At 38.9% G+C, this 18,968-nt stretch overlaps 1 protein-coding gene across 1 annotated transcript in view; it reads right to left on the minus strand.

The window, feature by feature from the left end:
• PAK5 (p21 (RAC1) activated kinase 5) overlaps window positions 1–18,968 on the minus strand; it is a 292,513-nt gene that overhangs the window by 40,042 nt on the left and 233,503 nt on the right. The window contains exon 4 of the mRNA XM_019734919.3: window positions 1,601–2,386. Coding sequence (XP_019590478.3) covers window positions 1,601–2,386 — 786 coding nt within the window. The remainder of the gene's footprint in view (window positions 1–1,600; window positions 2,387–18,968) is intronic.

Raw genomic sequence — 18,968 nt, forward strand, 5'->3', positions numbered from 1 at the left:
TTAAATGTGTTATAATTTTTGTCAGTTATACCTCAATAAAGCTGAAAAAAAAATCACATTCTTTATTGATATATAAAGTAACCACTGATGTTCAAAAACCTGAGGATGTAAGTAGATTCAGCTACAGAACGTCCTTGGCTCCTTTATTTCACTCTAGAACTATGAAGGGGTTCCCTCATGCGAGTGATATGAACAGAAAGTGAATTAACTATCTCACGCATCATGATACATGCGTATGGCTTCATATAGCTTTTGTCTGTTGATCAATTAGATAGACCTCTTTCCAACAATTGCCCTGGCAAGAACAGAGGAAGTAAAGGCAGTCACGAAACTCTGACCCTGGTAGTCCAAATAAATAACAGTGAGATGAGAAACATCTCAATATTTACATTTTAACTGGAGGTATATGTTTCAGGTCTTTATTTCTTCAAAATTTATTTTTAAGTTTATATATTGGGAACTAAAGTGACAGTTTTTTGTTTTGTTTTGTTTTTTTTTTCCCTAAAGCATGGCTTAAGTTACTCCCAGCATGTCCTTAAAAGACTTCTCTTCAATATCTTGGATTGGGTTTATAAAAAATAATAAGCAGAGGAAAAATATTGACTACAATCAATAAGGCAGATGAATGCAGGCAAGCTTGCCTTCCAGAATTTTCAGCCCCTCAAGCTATTAAAGAGAGAGCATTTGGCACAAATGTACGTGATCACGCCATCAGAAGTCATGTCCCTCTCAACTGGCTTGAGACCGCTGGAATCCACAGCCCATCACCAAATGTTCCATTTTCACTCTGCTATACAGGTGACGTAGCAAAAACATTTCTAAGTTACTGTGGGAAAATAAACCACTTGCACATTCTCGAAGGTATTTTGCAAAGTCTGTGCTTGTAGGTTCAGTGACTTCTCCAAACTTTGGGGTACCATGGACTAGTCAATTTTCAAAGCAAATTTGCAGCAGCTAACACTAAAAGAAATTTTTACCTATAGAAGAGTTACAACAAAACAAAATAAAAAGCACAGTGAAAAAGGTCCAGCAACCAACTTCTATCAATCATACCTAAATTTCATACAAAAATGACATTTCAACACCAAAACTGTAGAAAGAACACACTGTCAAAATAAAGTATCGTCCCTTGGGTTGAATAAAATCAACTTTATTAAAAACTTACCACGTTATCCTGTTTTGTTTTTTTTCCTTTCCTGCAGATCCAAATAAATTTTGTCAGAATGCAGGAGCCACTGTATTATTCCACCTAGTGATCTACAATCATACACTCCTTAACAAAGAACTTAGTCCAAGAGGAGCACATCATAATTTTATCATTAGTATATCAGAACAGCTTTCAAATACACAAGATTTTTTGCCTTTTTACCAGAAACCCCATAGGACATCCCAAAAGACTTTTAATTTAATAAGTAAATGTGTCTTGCCCTAAATTTTCTGCCCTTGGGGCTCCTGTAAGGAAATCAGACAGAATTTCAATACAGACTCTCACGTACAAAGCAAGCCAGCCCTTGAGAATCGGACTGTATAAGGCGGTCGTGCTAGCACCCGCTTTGTGCAGGGTCCTGCACACTTGAAGGAAGGGGGCAGTGGACGTTACCTTTGGAATGCACATTGTGGGCTCTGACAAGCGAGGGTAGGTGTAGGAGTTGTACGAGTGTCCTTGGGGGTGGGTTTTAAATGCACTTGCTCCGAAGGGCATCATCGGTTCCTGGAGGCCCGAGCCTGACCTGGACCTCTGCCGCATGGCCGGCTGAGGGCTCGTCTGATTCAGGTACGATGACTTTGGCCTCCTGTCGTAGTCATCCAGGCTGGGTCCCCATTCACTTTCGCTGTAAGCCAGACTCTCCTTGGAGCACTCGCTGGTCCCTGCAGTCCTAGTAGGCGTGAACTGGAACGGGTAATCGAGAGGGGAGCTGCTGGAGGCTCTCTGGTATTCCCACGTGAAGTCACTGTACCCACTTGGTTTGCTCAGGGAGCCCAGGTGTGCGTGATAATCAACGGGATACCTGGCGATGTCGGATTTCAAAGGCTTCATCTCAGAATAGTAGGTGTCCCCGTGTTTCATTTTCACGACGTGCCCATTTTGATTGGCCGCATGGCTGCCTTTGTAAAACGGATCCAAATCGTCTCCGTAGAGGCTCTTTTCTCGGTACTTCTCCGTGGTGTAGTCAGCAGTGGTATCGGATTCGCTTGAATACTGTGAGAAGGTGATGAAGCCGTTTTCTTCGCGGTGGCCTTGACCATGGCAGGAGGCTCCCTGGTCCGGAGTGGGCGGGCTTTCCTTCCTTAGGGAGTTAGAGCGAGTCACGGAGATGTTGTCGAAATCCTCGAGAAGGCCGTTGATGGAGGTTTCCTTGCAGGGTTTGTTTCCTCTAACGATTGTCTGGGAATAATAAAGGGAATACTGTTTAAAGAAAATGTTTCAGGCTTTCAAGTTGATGGAGGAATCCCACGCCCACTCCATCCAATTTAAACCAGAGGAAAACGGACCCCAGCAACATTTCATAAAAAGTGATTTAAAAAGCACTGGTGATTAACTTCAGTGGTGAAATAAATAAAATATTAAACAATAATCTGAAATTGCAAATTTACCTTACCTATCTCAATAGAGATATCGATTAAACATCAAAAAGCCATTTAGAAGACTCTATAGGCTATCACTGTCTTATTTACCACTTCATGGGAAATCCCCTCCCTTTGTTTCTCCATGTAAATAATAAACCCTAACCAGCTAACCATAAACTGCTGATTATAATTTTAACAGTCTATAACTGTTTGGTCAGAAAGGGCATATTTACTATTTTTTTTACATTCATTATCCAGGTTATTTGCAAAACCATAAGCACGAACAGAGCTAGGAAATGTTATGTGTGTATACTTACCCCTGTATATACACACATCTGTAGTTATGTCTATCTGTATCTATATTAATCTAAACATGAATTCATACTGTTGTCTCTGAATCTAATCTAGTACCACATGGTTCATTCTAGCTTTCCTCCTTACTTATCTATAACTCCCCCTCTGTGACAGTGAAAAACTTGGATTACCATCTGTTATTCATTTACTTATTCAGTCCCAATATACATGTACAGCAGTTTCAGAATATTAACCCAAACAGCATGCGAAACAACTTTACCAACTAGAGTACAATGTTTATGTACAGTTCTGTTTGACTTTAGTCTTAACAGTTTCCATTCAAAGCACTGTTTTCCAAAGTGACTCAAGTTAGCATCTTCTTTTTCCCACACTCCCTTCCATGAGGTTATGCCAGATATGTGTAATAGTTAGATTCTTTTGTCACTGTCTGCCTTCCATCCTGGGGTCCTCTGATTTTCTGGTTGACTATTTTTTAAAAAATTGCATACATTAGTGCACTCTTTGTGCTGGAAAGTTCTATGGGTATTGACAAATACAAAGCTTCGTATGTTCACCATTACAGTGCCATACAAATTAGTTCCCCCAATCCTAAATCTCCTGTGCTTCCCCTAGTCAGACACTACCTTCTCCCCAAACCCTCAGTACTGTTGATCTGTTTTCTACCCTTACAGTTTTGCCTTTTCCAGAATATCATATGACTGAAATCACACAGTCTGGATGTGGTCTGGCTTCTTTCACTTAGCATAATTCATTTAACTTCATCCAGGTTGTCACATTATAACATTGTAACATTGTAATTAATAGCCTAGTTTTTTCTGATTCCTTTTCATCACTGAATAGTGTTCCATTACATGAATTGTGACTGTTTGTGTATGAAGGGTATAAATTGATTGAAGCCAAAATAGGTGACGTTCTCTTGGAGCATCCCCCAGAGAAAGTATACTATTTCATATATATATAGGTATATACATACCAGGGGTGCCAAAAAATGTGTACAAGTGGACACTTTAATCAATGCTGCCCAAGCAGTAGTTCACTGTAATCAGAAGTGTCTGGATGCTGATGGGAACCACTTTGAGCAATTCTTATAATTGCAGAAGTCAAATGTGACATGTATTCATCTTTTGTTATCGGTATATATTGAGTTTTACTATTGTAATACAGTTTTCCTTTCTTAAAATGTATATACACTTTTTGGCACCCTATGTATACATGTATGTGTGTATATATATGTGTGTGTGTATATACATAAATGTGTGTGTGTCTATATATACATATATGTATACACACACACAAACACACACGTATACATGTGGTCTGACAAGTGTTCCAATAGTTATTTGTTTACTGGAGAAAAACTCCCTCACAGACAGGGTCATGTGAGCTGCTGCATTGTCATGATGTAAGAATCATGAATTGTCAGAGAATTGTCTGATCAAATTCAGACAATTAATTTCACAAACTTGTTGCAGCGATGTTGCTAACCTTTTTCGCTATCAGAGGGACTACTCATTATGAATTTGTACCATCTGGACAAACAGTTAACTAAGTTTACTATTTGGAAGTGCTGAAAAGGCTGCGTGAAAAAGTTAGACGACCTGAACTTTTTGCCAACAATTCATGGCTCTTGCATCACGACAATGCACCAGCTCACACAGCACTGTCTGTGAGGGAGTTTTTAGCCAGTAAACAAATAACTGTATTGGCACACCCTCCCTACTCACCTAATCTGGCTTCCAATGACTTCTTTCTTTACCCGAAGATAAAGGAAATATTGAAAGGAAGACATTTTGATGACATTCAGGACATCAAGGGTAACACGACAACAGCTCGGAGCGCCATTACAGAAAGAGTTCCAAAATTGCTTTGAAGGGTGGACTAGGCACTGGCGTTGGTGCATATCTTCCCAATGGGAGTACTGTGAAGGTGACCATAGTGATATTTGGCAATGAGGTATGTAGCACGTTTTCTAGGACAAGTTCGCGAACCTAATTGTCCTCATACATATTTATATATATACCTTTCCTCAGAGTAACAATGCCCATGCCTACTCCAACAGATGAACTTGGGAGAAACAATACCTATGAAAAGGGAAGGGTGAGCAGCCAGCCCAGTAAAAGAAAAGAATGAAACAGACATCTAATACATGAACTACAAATGCTAATTTAACTCACCCTCAAAAATACCAAGTCTATTTGAGCAACTTCCTGTTGTATTTCAGGTGTGTTTTATTTGTTATAATTTCTCTTTCTATTTGCTCAGGGTATTCTTCAAATCCTGTTAGACATGCTTAAGGTTACTTTCTCTGGATTTAAACTTTTGGTCTCCTATATTGTTTGCAGGAATTTAAAACACTATCAGTCTTTTTTATTACATATCACAGTGTATCAACTAAAAGTCTTTTTAGCCAGTATTATGGATAGAAATTACCCTCTGCATATTCCTACTCTCTCTTTATGAACAATTGGCAGATTACTCAAAGAAAATGTTATAAGATATTCATGGTCCCCAAAAAGTAGCTTTCTAGTATTTTTAGTTCCAGGCATCTGGGTTAACTGGTATGCCAAATGAATAATGACTGTAAGGCATGCCAACGTCTTCAAGTATCTTCTGAATTATTGGACCTACTTGGATAATTCTTTAGCAAAACCATTATCCGGACTTTCTCTGAACTTGACTAAGAATAGTTAACTATATTAGAATTTTTCATTTTCAATGTTATCTTTGGGGTGTGTATCCCAGAAAAAAATCATTTCTGTAAATTCTATGTGTCTTAAATAATATTTCAATTAATCTTTCCTGTCTGCCTCCATCCTTCCCATCTCTAAATACATAAAGTATTCAGTTCAGGGACCACAGAATCATTTCCAGCATCTTAATGTTGGAAGATATATAGAGATCAATTAGTTCACCTCTTCCTTTGACTGAGTAAAACTGAAACTCAGAGTTGACTTTGCCAACTGGTATGTAACAGACCTGGGATTGAAACCCAAGACCTTTCTCCCCATCTAGCTCTCTTTCCAAGGTCCTCTTCAGATTCTTTTAAGTTAAACAAAATAGCACCAGTTGGCAATGCAAAGGCTTGGTGTGTGACATCACAACCCATCAAATATAAGTCATTGAAGAGCATATTTCTATGACATACTCTACCCTTAGCAAGGAGTTGAATTTACAGAATATGGATAATTCTAGGTTCTGGTCTCAATTTCAGCCACACTTGCTTTGTGATTTATTTTTATTCTCTCATTACCCTTTTTCTAATTTGTAAAATTTCTCATTTGTAATTTCTTTTGATATTTAGTGATACCCTCAAATCCCCAGGAATTGTAGAGGCTGATGGGGAGAGGGATTACAAAGCAGTTTTAAAACATACTGATGCCCTCAATAAACACACTGCCGTCAGGTAGACATAAATGAGTAAATATGAAATGAATAAAGAATGTTTAAATATAACTCATCAATGAAGGCAAGTTAAAACATGAAGATTATAAAGAAAAGATCAGAGAACAAACTGAAAATCCTGGGAAGTATTCAGAAAGTGGAGAATTATGAGCTAGGTCCAGAAGCAAACAATAGAAGTAATTGGATAGCCGAAAAAAGTGGGTAATTACTAGCTCATCCTCGCTGAATAATTGAGATGATAACAGAGATGATCAGAATGTGTTAAGATGTCACCAGCTTTGGGCCTATGAGTGTAATTGTGATTGCAGAAGAAAGGAGTCCATACTCATATTAAATTAGCATCTCAATCACTTTTCCTTTGGAATTTATATCCGGAAAATCTGTTAGTTCATCTTTAGCAAATTAATAAATGGCCTTGATGGAGACTGGACTCTTAGTCTGAAAAATTCACTACCAGGACACAGATATTGAGAAGGAAAAAAAAAAAAAATCCTTCACTGCGTGATTCTTTTGAGATCAGAGCATTATTGAATATTTCCTTTGAAACTGCTGGGTTCTTTAAATCTCCTTATTTTCCCACTAAAACCCTTCCAATTTCATTAATGAGTTGAATGAGCTAACTTGAAATTAACCTCACTTAGTTTCTGGGGAATACTGAGAGAAAGGAATTTAGATGCCCCAAAGAGGCATCTATCTATCTATCCATCCAATAATATCCATAGATAGCTATAATAGATATCTGTAATATCTATACATCTATATATACTATCTGTAAATATTTTTTAAGCGACTAATCAAGAACATAATAAAGGTCTGTTTGGGTGAGCCCTTTCTCTCATTAATGGAGTTATAAATGTCTTACATTTGGAAAATCGAAAACCAAAGAATCACAAACAGCTATTCCACAACTTTTTTTGTGCCCCACACATGTTCATTCAGATTTCTGTGAGAGATGAGAGAGTTACTGGTTCAGCATACACATTAATCTGTGGCCTTAGAAGTGGGGAGTCTGCTGTCCTCTGCAGGTATTAGAGCATCCCCAGAGACGTATGTTCGGTTCATGGGCAAAACGATAGCAGTGAACTAAATACATAGACTTCTCTATATTTGTTATTATGGAAATAGAAATAATAACATTGCTATGAGTTAAATGCTATGTACAAGAAAAAATAAAGACTATCCATTGAGTAAGAAACATTTTTTTTAAAACAATGTAATATTTGTTATCTTTGTTTTGAATCTTAGGCTCACAGTGATGTGATATTACACACGTTACTTAAGCTTTTAAAGCCATGGTTTCTTAATCCACAAAATGGTGAGCATAAATCCTTACCTACAAGGTTAATGTGATGATTTAATAAAATAATTTGTGTGAAAAGTAGGCATGATTCCTGGCATAAAATAAGCACTAATAAGTGGCAGTTATTTAACTATTTTATGGGTAAAATTTACTTTTAAATTAGGCTGACAATAATTTAGGGAAAAAAAGAAGCTGCAAGCAATAGATAGAAGAACTAAATCTCAGCTTTATATGTTAGAAGAAAAAGAATAATTGATGTAGTAGACTTTAAAGAATGACTATTAGTAACTTTAGCTACAAATGTCTTGAATTTAAACAGATGTACCTCAAGTTAATTACAACTGTTATATATATATACTCAATACTATGTATTAGACCTAAAATAATGCAATACTTTCAAATCATTATCAACACAGTTGGTATCTTAAAAAATGTAAAGTCTGAGTCACAAAAATTAATGAAATTAGACTCTCAGTATTTAAACTGAAAGATGTGTATGGAAAGAAAGGTTAATAAAAATACTGTAAAATATTGACAGTGGCCATCTCTAAGTGGGGAGATTAAGGATTAATTATAGTTTAGACTGATGCTTCTCAAAGTTAAAGGTGCAAACAAATCACCTAAGGATCCTGTTAAAGGGAGATTTTTTTAAAAAATTAAATGTTTTGGGGTGACAATGGTTAGTAAAATTACATAGGTTTCAAGTGTACAGTTCTGTAATACATCATCTATATAGTTCTGAGGAAGGGCCTGAGGTTCTGGATCTTGACAAAGCTCCCAGGCCATGATGCCGCTGGTGTACTGTTCACACTATGTACTTAGTGGGGTTGGGGTATTTTCCAGACTTTCTACAATCAGGGCGACTTTCATAGTAAAACTTGTTAGACTGAGATATGCTTCTTCAGTATAGTAGGATTCAGCATTTTAGAGAGAGAGAGAGAGAATGGTGTTAAATATAGATTGTTTTTAATATACGCATATAATTTTAAATATATATACATATTGTGTTAAAGTTATGTGATGTTATAGTTGCCTATGGGGGGCTACACGGTTCAGTATTTTCCCATTCCCTATGAAGGTGTTATACTTATTACGTTTAATCAAAATGAAGACTGTAGCAGGTGTCACCATTTTGGTACACCCGCTTCCATATCATCATGATCTTATTATGAAGTTATGACACTTAGAGCTATTGATAATAAAAACTGAGTTCCATAGAAGTGAAGGTGTGGTTGAAGACATTTGAAAAGGAGAAAAATTTATCTGTAGTAGTAAAAAACAGAGCAAAACAAACAAAACTCAAAGAAACGAATAGTGTATCTAAGGCATGGTGTTTTCTTGGATCACCTTTTCAGCATTTGAAAATGTTTACTGATGATATAAAGGTATCACTCTTAAAGAAAGCACATATTTTTCTCTCTTTCAATGAAAACTGTTAAATCAGTGTTAACAAAAAGGGGCTTGCAAAATGTAAATATTTATTAAAAATAAATTGTTGAAAACTATGTAATTTTACTAACCATTGTCACCCAAATAAATCTAATTAAAAAAATTGTTGATCTGCCGTTCCTCCCCTCACCCTGAATTTTTAAAAAGAAGGGTATAATAACCTTACTTAATCAGGAAGGCCGGTAAAACTAAAACTGGAGGCAATATTGGTTTCCCTAACCTGGGCTTCACTGTAAGGAATCAGAAATGGCTGAACAATATTAATGAAATCTAAACATGCAGAATTTGACAACACAGTTTAACCAGGCTTCAAAATGTAGGAACCACTAGTTATTACTGTCAGTATCTGATGTTTATTAAAGTGAGATTGTGCAGTTTTGTAGAGATCAATGCTATAATAACTGCAAGAGTATCGGTGAATTTCACGCTGCGGAACAGCCAGGCATTAAAAAAATCAATGCAACCCCATCTGTCTGAGTTTGACGCCATGGTTCACATTGTCTTTCCATTGAGGATGGACCAGCTCAGTGTCTGCTCTGGCTCCCGGTGACAGCAGCCATATTTCATGGTGCTCCTTCCTCAGGCTGTCGGCTGGTGATAAGCTATAATGGATCTGTCCGTAAGAACAGCTGTCTCCCCTTGTTCCCGGGGAAGAGATGAAAAAGTGCCTCTGCTCTCACAGACTGTATTAACCTTGACAATAATGAAGTGTGTAATTAACAGCTTTGCCCTAATAAGACCTCACATTTCTTTTTTAAAAACAATGTCTTCCATCCTCCTCAAGAATGTGTTTCATTTTGTCTTTCTGGGTAAACACTTTGCAAGAGGTCAATAAGTTAAATAGTCCCATGACTCAAGAACAAACTAGGACTCTCTCAAAAGTATCTACTTTTAAACAATTTATCTAAATGCTTGCCCTATTTGCAGACAATCAATTTCCTTGTTTTTATTACAAAATGTGGCTAGAAAGAAGCTGGGTACAAAAATCACAATAAACAAAAGACCTGATATACTTGGATCCTATGGAAAGAAATCGTAATTCTTGGTTGGCTTTTCTTACATCACAAGACCTCAGATCTTCTATTTTCTTTCAGTTTTCTACATATACCTTTGTTGGTGGGGGAGGTAATTGTGTGAATAGTTGAGAATCACATATTCCTGGCAAAATATGAGAATTAGGGCAGGATATCTTAGAGTGGAGGTAGTGGTGAGGGTTTCTAACCACTAAGACCTTTTAAAATAAATTACATAATAATCTTACTCATGTGGAATCCAAAGAAACCAATTTCTTTGCTAACTCAAAATATTAAGTTCTGCACAAATTACAAGAAAGCAGAATGTACTTAAGAAAGGTGGGGTGGCCGGTTGGTTCAGTGGTTAGATCGTGGTGCTCATAACACCCAGGTCACCAGTTCGATTCCCACATGCGCCAGTGAGTTGTGCCCTCCACAACTAGATTGAAAACAATGACTTGACATGGAGCTGATGGGTCCTGGAAAAACACACTATTACCTAATATTCCCCAATTAAAAAAAAAATTTAAAAAGAAAGGTTTTATACATTTTGTAGAAATCAAGATTTCCTCATTGAGTTAATTGGCAAATGTTCTGCTGTTTGCCCTTTTCTCTGCCTTCTTAAAGCACAGAGACTCTAACACATTTAGTGACCAGAGCCATACAAGGATAATCCTTGAAGGTGACTTTCTATTTATTGTGAACTGGGCAAAGTAAATGTAGACAGTTAATCCTGATTCTTACTGCTTGGAATGGAGGCAGCCAGGTTGAAGTCAACTGAAGTCAGTTTGACATAACAGAAGCGTTTTACGTTTGTATTTAAAGTCAATTTGAAACTATTGGGTGCTGTAGTTGGGAATTTAACTACTATTTGCTTCCTGTTTCCTGGTCTAGGGAGCAACGAGGTCAATGGAAGTATCTCCATTCATTAATGTATTCATTTAGTCAAAAAAATCATTTCTAGGTGCAGGGAGAACTCAGATAAATGAGACAAGAGTCCGCAATCTTTCTTAAATTGGGTAGTAGATATAAAAACTTAATATTATTTAAGCTTTCCATGTACTATGTCCATGTGTCTTAGCCTGGGTTCCCCCAAAGCAGAGGGAGACAAAGGGTTGCATGTGAGCACTTTATTTTGGAAAATGAGGTCAAGGAACAGTGAGGAGGGGGAAACAGGGCATGAGGGAAGCCAGTTCACAGGTGCATTAGCAAGCTGGTTTACCTGTGGACAATTGGGGCTTAGTTCTTCTGAAGAGCTGTGAAGACTGAGTCTGAATTGACCACTCAAGGGAATAAAAATGGAAGCACTCATCAATCTGGTCCCACCTCCTGCATCAGAATGGCTGAGGGGACTCCCACGTGTCTCACAAGGTGGCAGTAAAGAAACTGCCATGTCTGAAAGCAGAGGTAAGTGGTGCAACTGAGGTGAGTAGTATGCCTCAGTAATGGCTGGAGTAAAAAAGTTTGGCCTAAAAGATGCAAGAAGGAACACAAGAAGTGTCCAATACACCTTTTTTAGACATATGATATACGAGGTTTGACAATTAAGTTTGCAAACTCATCCTAGAAAGAGTGCTACATACCTCATTGCTGAATATCACTAGGGTCACCTTTGAAGTACTCCCCTTGGAAGCTGTGCACTGACGCCAGAGCCTAGTCCACCCTTCCAAGCAATTTTGGAACTCTTTTACTGGAATGACCATCACAGCTGTTGTCGTATTACCATTGATGTTCTGAATGTCATCAGAATGTCTTCCTTTCAATATTTCCTTTATCTTCGGGTAAAGAAAGAAGTCATTGGGGGCCAGATCAGGTGAGTAGGGAGGGTGTTCCAATACAGTTATTTGTTTACTGGCTAAAAACTCCCTCACAGTGTTGTGTGAGCTGGTGCATTGTCATGATGCAAAAGCCATGAATTGTTGGCAAAAAGTTCAGGTCGTTTTCATCTTTTTCATGCAGCTTTTTCAGCACTTCCAAATAGTAAACTTGGTTAACTGTTTGTCCAGTTGGTACAAATTCATAATGAATTTGATATCAAAAAAGTTAGCAATATTGTTTCTACTCTTGATTTGCAGAACTCTTTTGGTTGTGGAGAATTGGCTGACTTCCCTTGTGCACTTTGACGCTTTGTTTCAGGGTCGTATTGTTACACCCATTTTTCATCACCAGTTATAACATGGCCCAAAACATCATCTTGCCTCTCCAAAAGGTCCTGGCAAACTTCAATGCTTCTTTGCTTTTGTTCATCATGAGCTCCTTCGGGACCATTTTTGCACACACCTTTCACATGCCAAGATTTTCAGTTAAGATTTTCCTGTTTCTCTGTCAATGTTTACTTGGTCTGCTATGCTTCTCACAGTCAACTGACAATTTCAATGCACAACTCAACACATTTTTGCAATGTTTTCGTCAGTTCTGCTCGTTACTGGCTGCCATGACCTCTCTTCATCAATGATGTGTTCTCTCCCCTCAGAAAAACATTTAATCCATTTGTACACCGCTGTTTTCTTCATGACATTTTCCCCATAAACCATAAACTTGGACTAAACACATCTCTGATTTCACTTCTGCTCTTGCCAACAAAACATTTAATGTTTGTTCATTGCTTTAATTCAAGCTCAGACATTCTTGCAACGGCACACAAAAACATGCAACAACAACGATGAATGCCACTCAGCAAGACACTGCCACATGTTGACAAACACAGCTGTGAAACACTGACATACCAAGGTTATAGAACCTTACTGAGCAGTTTGTACAGTGCTGCCAATGTAAGCACGTGGTGGCAAGTTCGCAAACTTCATTGTCAGACCTCGTATATCACAACAAACAAATTAAAATTGAAGTAAAGTAGGGACCTCTTCTCTTCCCCCAATGGGCATAGAGATCAGTATTCCTGATCAGAGTGGCAGATAGGCTAGGTGGTAACCAAAGATGTTTGTTCCCCCACTTTCATGGTGTAAACTTATTGCTCCAAAGCTGTCCCAGCCAGAAGCCACATTCCCCATCACTCTTTACATCCAGATAGAGCATGGGACCAATTCTCACCCATGGAATATAAGCAGGATATGATGTGTATCCTTCCAGTCTAGAGTTATAAAAAGATGCCTTTTGTTCTCTTTACTCTCCCACCCGCCAGCTGGATGGAGAGGACCTAGCAGAATTCTTTTAGTTGCTAGGGGATACCAGGGCCATGGATGGAAATGGGTATTGCAGAATGACCATTTGGTATGTCATGCTCTGGTCAAGAAAATCCACACTGGATATTAAGTAAGAAATAAACTCCTATTTTGTTGAGTTTCTTCACTGAGATGTAAGGGATTTACCTTAACTAATGTATCTTAATGATGATGAACATAGAGAGTCCAGAATTAGAAAGCAGACCAGGAATAAAAGAGACTAAGCAGGGACAGACTTTATCTCAGTGTTTCTATCAAGTGTGCCCAGGCTAATTCTCCATAGCTCGCATTGGTCATGGAGCCCAGGACATGCACACTAGCTCCAGGGAGACCAAGGGAAACAATCTGAGTTATGGACCACACCTGCACTGATCATGTGCTGGCAGAAGAAATGACATGGAACACCGGAAGCCTGAGACAGGGCACTGACAGTTGTGAAAAGAACTGCTTATCTCAGCTTGATTTTAGGGTATCAACAAGAGTTGACAATGTATGAACAAATGTTTTACTTTTCTGTATTTAAAGATGAGATACAAACTCATCAGGGGAGTGAAAGAAGGCACATTCATTAGAGTGTATCACATAGGAGCCAATCCTATAGTTTGATATTAGTCTCTGTGATAGATTACTTACGAAGTGGGCATAATTATCCCCTCCCTATGCAATGTGACTTTGTAGGCCTTTGCATTCGGAGGTGGTGGTGGAGTGTATGCCCCTACCCATGAATCTCGGATGGCCATATGACTGGCTTAGACAAAAGAGGATGGCAGAAGTGAAATTATACCAATTCTTCATCTGGGCTGCAAGAAGCCTTGCCAGCTGCCACAGTCTCTGTCCCCTGCCTCTCCCAGGTGAACAAGCTTGGGCTGGCCTGCGGCAGGATACAAGATCAGCCGTTGCTGCTGAGGCCATCCTAGATCAGCAGCCCCATTTCATCCATGTGCCTCTTTCCTCCATGCTGGCCAGAGCAGGAGATGCAGAACAAAGGAGGAACAAAAGCTAGTACCTGAGCCCGTTTATCTTAGGGCAGTTGAAACTGACTGTCAGAGGGGGAAAAGCCTGTGTTGTCCATGAGTGTGGAATGGAAATCTGTGATGTGGCTAGAGAAAGGGACATTATATGAGTGGAAACGCAGTAGAGAAGAGTCCTGGGGTGGCGGGCTTCTCCTGACTCATGCTAATCATTAAGTCATCCTACATCTGCTTGTGCCTGTAAAGGATGAGTCAGCATGGAGCTCTTAGTAGGAACATGGCCAAGGCTTATCTTTGAGTTGGTTTTAACTTTCTTTTTTTTAATGGCTGAAATTACTTTAAATTGGCATAGCATCATGGTTATAGTTTTGGTTCTATTTATAGAGACGATAAAAATAAGTACAAAATGGGGATTTTAATCATTATGCAAAGTTTCTATCATCACTTAAGAATTCTTAACCAAGCCATCATCTGTCAGGTTGCTTCAGCAAATTTTGATTATTTGTAAGGTAAGGCATCTGTCCCTTTCTACTGTAAGATTTTTTTTTAATGCTATCTTTTAAAAATCTTTAAAAATTGAGACGTTTTAATACAGCAAGAACTTTTAAAAATGGGGCTACTAAGAAGTGTAAAATTAAATAGGTGGTTTGCTTTATATTTCTATTGGACAGCATTGATCTATAGCAAGAATTAGCAAACTATGGTCCATAGGCCAAACCCAGCCTGGTTTTGAAAGCATGGTTTTATTGGAACACAGCCACATCCATCTGTGTATGGCTACTTTTGGCAGAGTTGTGGCAGAGACCACGTGGCCCACAAAGATAAAATATTTACTATCAGTCCCCTTACAGAAAAAGTTTGCTGACTTTTGATCTGTAGTGTCATCAGCTGTACAGGTCCCATTTTGGGGGGAAAAGTACTCTTGTATTTGATTCCAGGGCTGTGCCAAAAATGAAGGAAGCCTCTCGGTAAGTTGGGTATGTGGCTTCAGTGGGATACGGTCACTTGGCACAAAAGGACCACTCAGTTCATTTACAATCTGTGGTTCTGTGGCAGAAGGGGACATGAAACACAGGTGTCCCCGTTCCTGAAGCAATCTGGTTTGTAGGCCAAGGCAATCCACTAGAAGAAGAAGCCATAACCCGTTTCATCAGAGAAACAAATTGGTGGTGTTCTTGCTGAGTGGTGAGCTTACCTTAGGCCTCATAGGTGCGATGGGCATAAACAAGAATTGAGCACTTCCTCTCCCCTACCTGTGATCTGAGCTTTAAATAATTTGGGAGATGAATAAAATGACGGCCACCATTCCATGAATTGGTTTAAAAGACCTTATAGTCACTAACATTGATCTAAACATTCCCTGCGCACCAATGCAATAAGTGTTTTTCCCATACTTAACCCTCACCACAAGACGCTGAGATAGATAGCATTATGACCTTTTTGTACAAAGGAGGGAAATAAGGCTCAGAGAGGCCAAGTAACTCTCCCAATATCAGTCAGCTGGTAGGGGAGAGTTTGAAAGCAAATCTCACTCTTACCTATTATATACTGCCTCTCTCTATATATATGAAAATCACAGCATCCTCAGCTTTAACCTCTGGGGGTGTGGACAAGACAGCAGAAGCATGCAAGAACAAGCCCCACCCACTTTGTGCGACAGTGAAAGGAATGTAAGCATCTACCATGGCAAGGTGAAAAAAATATTCCAGAAACAAAACTTTGTTGAAATGATGCTTAAAACTCAGGATTGTGGGAATGAAGGAAAAACAAGTTTATTCCTCTTTGGAATAATTAACCTTTATCGTCACTACAAAATTCTCACTGTAACAAAAGGAACAACTTGTTAAATTGCATTTGCTGGGTAGACTGACATTTAAAAATTTAGTAACAAAATGTGTAGCTGCCACATCACTGCCATTTTGTCCTATAAAAACAGCTGAATAAATGATTCGGGAAATATTGCTAATATGCAATGCTAAGTGTCAAAATCATTTGCTTTCTCTTATAGACTGCATAAAGAGGCACAAGTCATAATTTATTTTAAATTTGGTCAACAAAATGTAACCTTTGCCTGTCTGAAACTTAAATTTCTGTTGCTTTTTCTACCTGACATTTTAAGCAATCTTAACAAACATGAATATGATCTCTTTGAGGCATAATAAATGTTAAGAAACTTGTTAACCTATCAATGAAATTGCTAGGTGGTTAAATAACATTTTAAACTATAAAGTTGGTACTGTAATTATGTACTTAATATTTCAGAAATGCACTGGTCTTAAGTATCAAGAAACATGGATGCTCCTATGGAAAAAGAGTGGAGAAAAGCTGGGGACCAAATCTTCCAAATGTTTCAGAAATATGAAACTCCAATGATCATTAAATATTCAGGTCAGCTTTACCATTCTTAGTTATTTGTCATCCATTTCTCTTTAGTGATCGAAGTCAGAATAATTATCACCTCCAGGGCTAAGGTGTTCACTGGGAAGAGGCCCAAGGGAACTTTCTGGGTAATGAAAATGTTCTGTATCTTGACCTGGGTCCTGGTCACATAAATATATACATATACACAAAAATTTAGCAAGTTGTACATTTTTGATTTGTCTTTTATCATATGTCAATTATTCTTTTGTTAAAATATATTGGAGTGGCACCAAACCAAGTGATTACTTGACTTTCCCAGCAAATATGTAGCACCTGAAAGCAGCTTTGGCAAAGGTGGGAGCCTGGATATATCTGAAAATGAGTGCTTGCCAGGTGTTTGTCCTGGATGGATGACAGCAGGTCGGAACTAATGAGGGCTAGAAGGTGGATGAACCACGGAGTTTAACTTGGAAGATTAATAAAGGAGAGCGCTGATAGGTAAGCATAGTGCAGCAAGGTTGGAAGACTGGAGATCCAAAGGAGGGAGAAGAACAGGGTTTGGGGTGTGGTTGTGTGTGGGTGGCTGAGTCAGAGAGGAAGCAAACACATCTAAGATATGGTACTGCAGATTGTAACTTAGCAAATGCCAAAGAAATGTTATTAAGAGCTGGGAGGCTCCTTTCATGCTTAATTTCTTCCCACTGGTGGAACCTGGTGCCTCTCTCGCTATTAACGTGGCTCACCCAGAGAAATCGGCTAATCTAGTGCTTTCCTTCTGCACAGCAGAGATGCTAACTCCTCAACATTCCTTTAATTTATTTAAGTTACGTACAGAATAAAGTGTGGTGTCTCTTTTCTTTTGCAAAACGAGACTCATTTTTTTCCCCCAAGGATGGATGGATCTCTCTCCCTCCCTCCATCGATCAAAGATATAAGATTTGTTCAATTTAAAAGATTTCATCTCTTTGAAACCCAGGGAAACATTTAAAGAATGCACCTTGAGGCTTTGTGATAGCTATTAGGAAAGAAGAAGGCAGTGAGAGCGGTGTGGCTTAATTCGGTCCAGCAGCAGTGGCTCTTGCCATAGCTGCACATTGGCACGGGGCACGAGATTCTGGATTTCTAACAAACTTTCAGGTAAGGCTGATGCTACAGGTCTGCAGGCCACACTTTAAGTTGCAAGGTCCCACAGAACAGATAAAGTTTCTTGAATGGCTGAGGTGGGGTTTGCCTATTTCAAGGAAAATGAGATGAACCACTATGTATGTCATAGAGAGAGCACTGGATTGTGAGTTTGGCATCTAGGTTTTAGTCCTAATTCTGTCTTTGGCAACTATGAAGCCTTTGTCGAGACTGCCTTGCTGGGTCTATGGTTCCTATCTGTTCTGAGAAGATTTGCCTGGCTCCCTTCCAGCTCCAAAATTGGGTTGTTTTGAAAGCTTTCTCCATGTCTCAGCTGCTCCAAAGGGTATTTGTTCCTACAAAGTGCTAAGTCTCCAAAGTAGCTGGCTTGACTGAAAAGTAATCTGACAAGTGCTTAATGCCTGGGAGAGACAATTATGTGCACTAACTGGAGTTGTGTATACCTTGCTATACTTTTAATTTCCTAGAACAAGCACTGACCCTCTTTTGTATACAATTCCTAGGTTAGATACATATATGAGCCCATCCTGTCACAAAGCATTTGGTGTCCTGACAAGTTCTCTGTTGACAGTGTCAAACTGTGGTAAGTTGATGCAAAAAATGGTGCCAATTCTCCTCTCCTGTCTGTATCCAGGTCCTTTGCAAAATGACTCTGCATCTTCTCTCATCAGGAGATGGAGTGTTTTTCCCTTCCACTTGACACTGGCTTTGACCACATGACTTGCTCTGGCCAACAGAATGCACCCAAAGTGATCTCGTGACTATTCAAGCCTACACCTCTAGAGGCTGTGCAGCTTTGACCATGCCGAGCTGCCATGTGAACAGGCCTGGGCTAGCTTGGGGGATGATGAGACACACTCATGAAGCAGAGATGGGTGAGCCCAGCTGAGGTCATCCTAGCCCAGCCAGCTTCCAGCCCCCTTAGCAGTTGACCATACAAGCATGAATGAGCCCAGATGAGACTAGAAGAACTGCCAGCTGAGTGCAACCCAAATTGCCCACTCGCAGAATTGGGAGGAACAACAAATGCTTATTGTTTTGTGCTTTTAAAAAATGTTGTGGTAAAACGTAACATAAAATTTACTACTTTAACTGTGGTTAAGTGTATAATTCAGTGGCATCAAGTACATTCACACCATTGTGCAACCAGCGCCATAATGCATTTCTAGAACTTTTTCATCGACCCAAACAGAAACTGTACCCATTAAAAAATAACTCTCCCTCCACCTTCCCTAGTTCCTTTTAACCTCTAATTTACTTTCTGTCT

Source organism: Rhinolophus sinicus, chromosome 13 (assembly GCF_057876585.1).
Source record: "Rhinolophus sinicus isolate RSI-liver-muscle chromosome 13, RSI-T2T, whole genome shotgun sequence".
Taxonomy (NCBI): domain Eukaryota; kingdom Metazoa; phylum Chordata; class Mammalia; order Chiroptera; family Rhinolophidae; genus Rhinolophus; species Rhinolophus sinicus.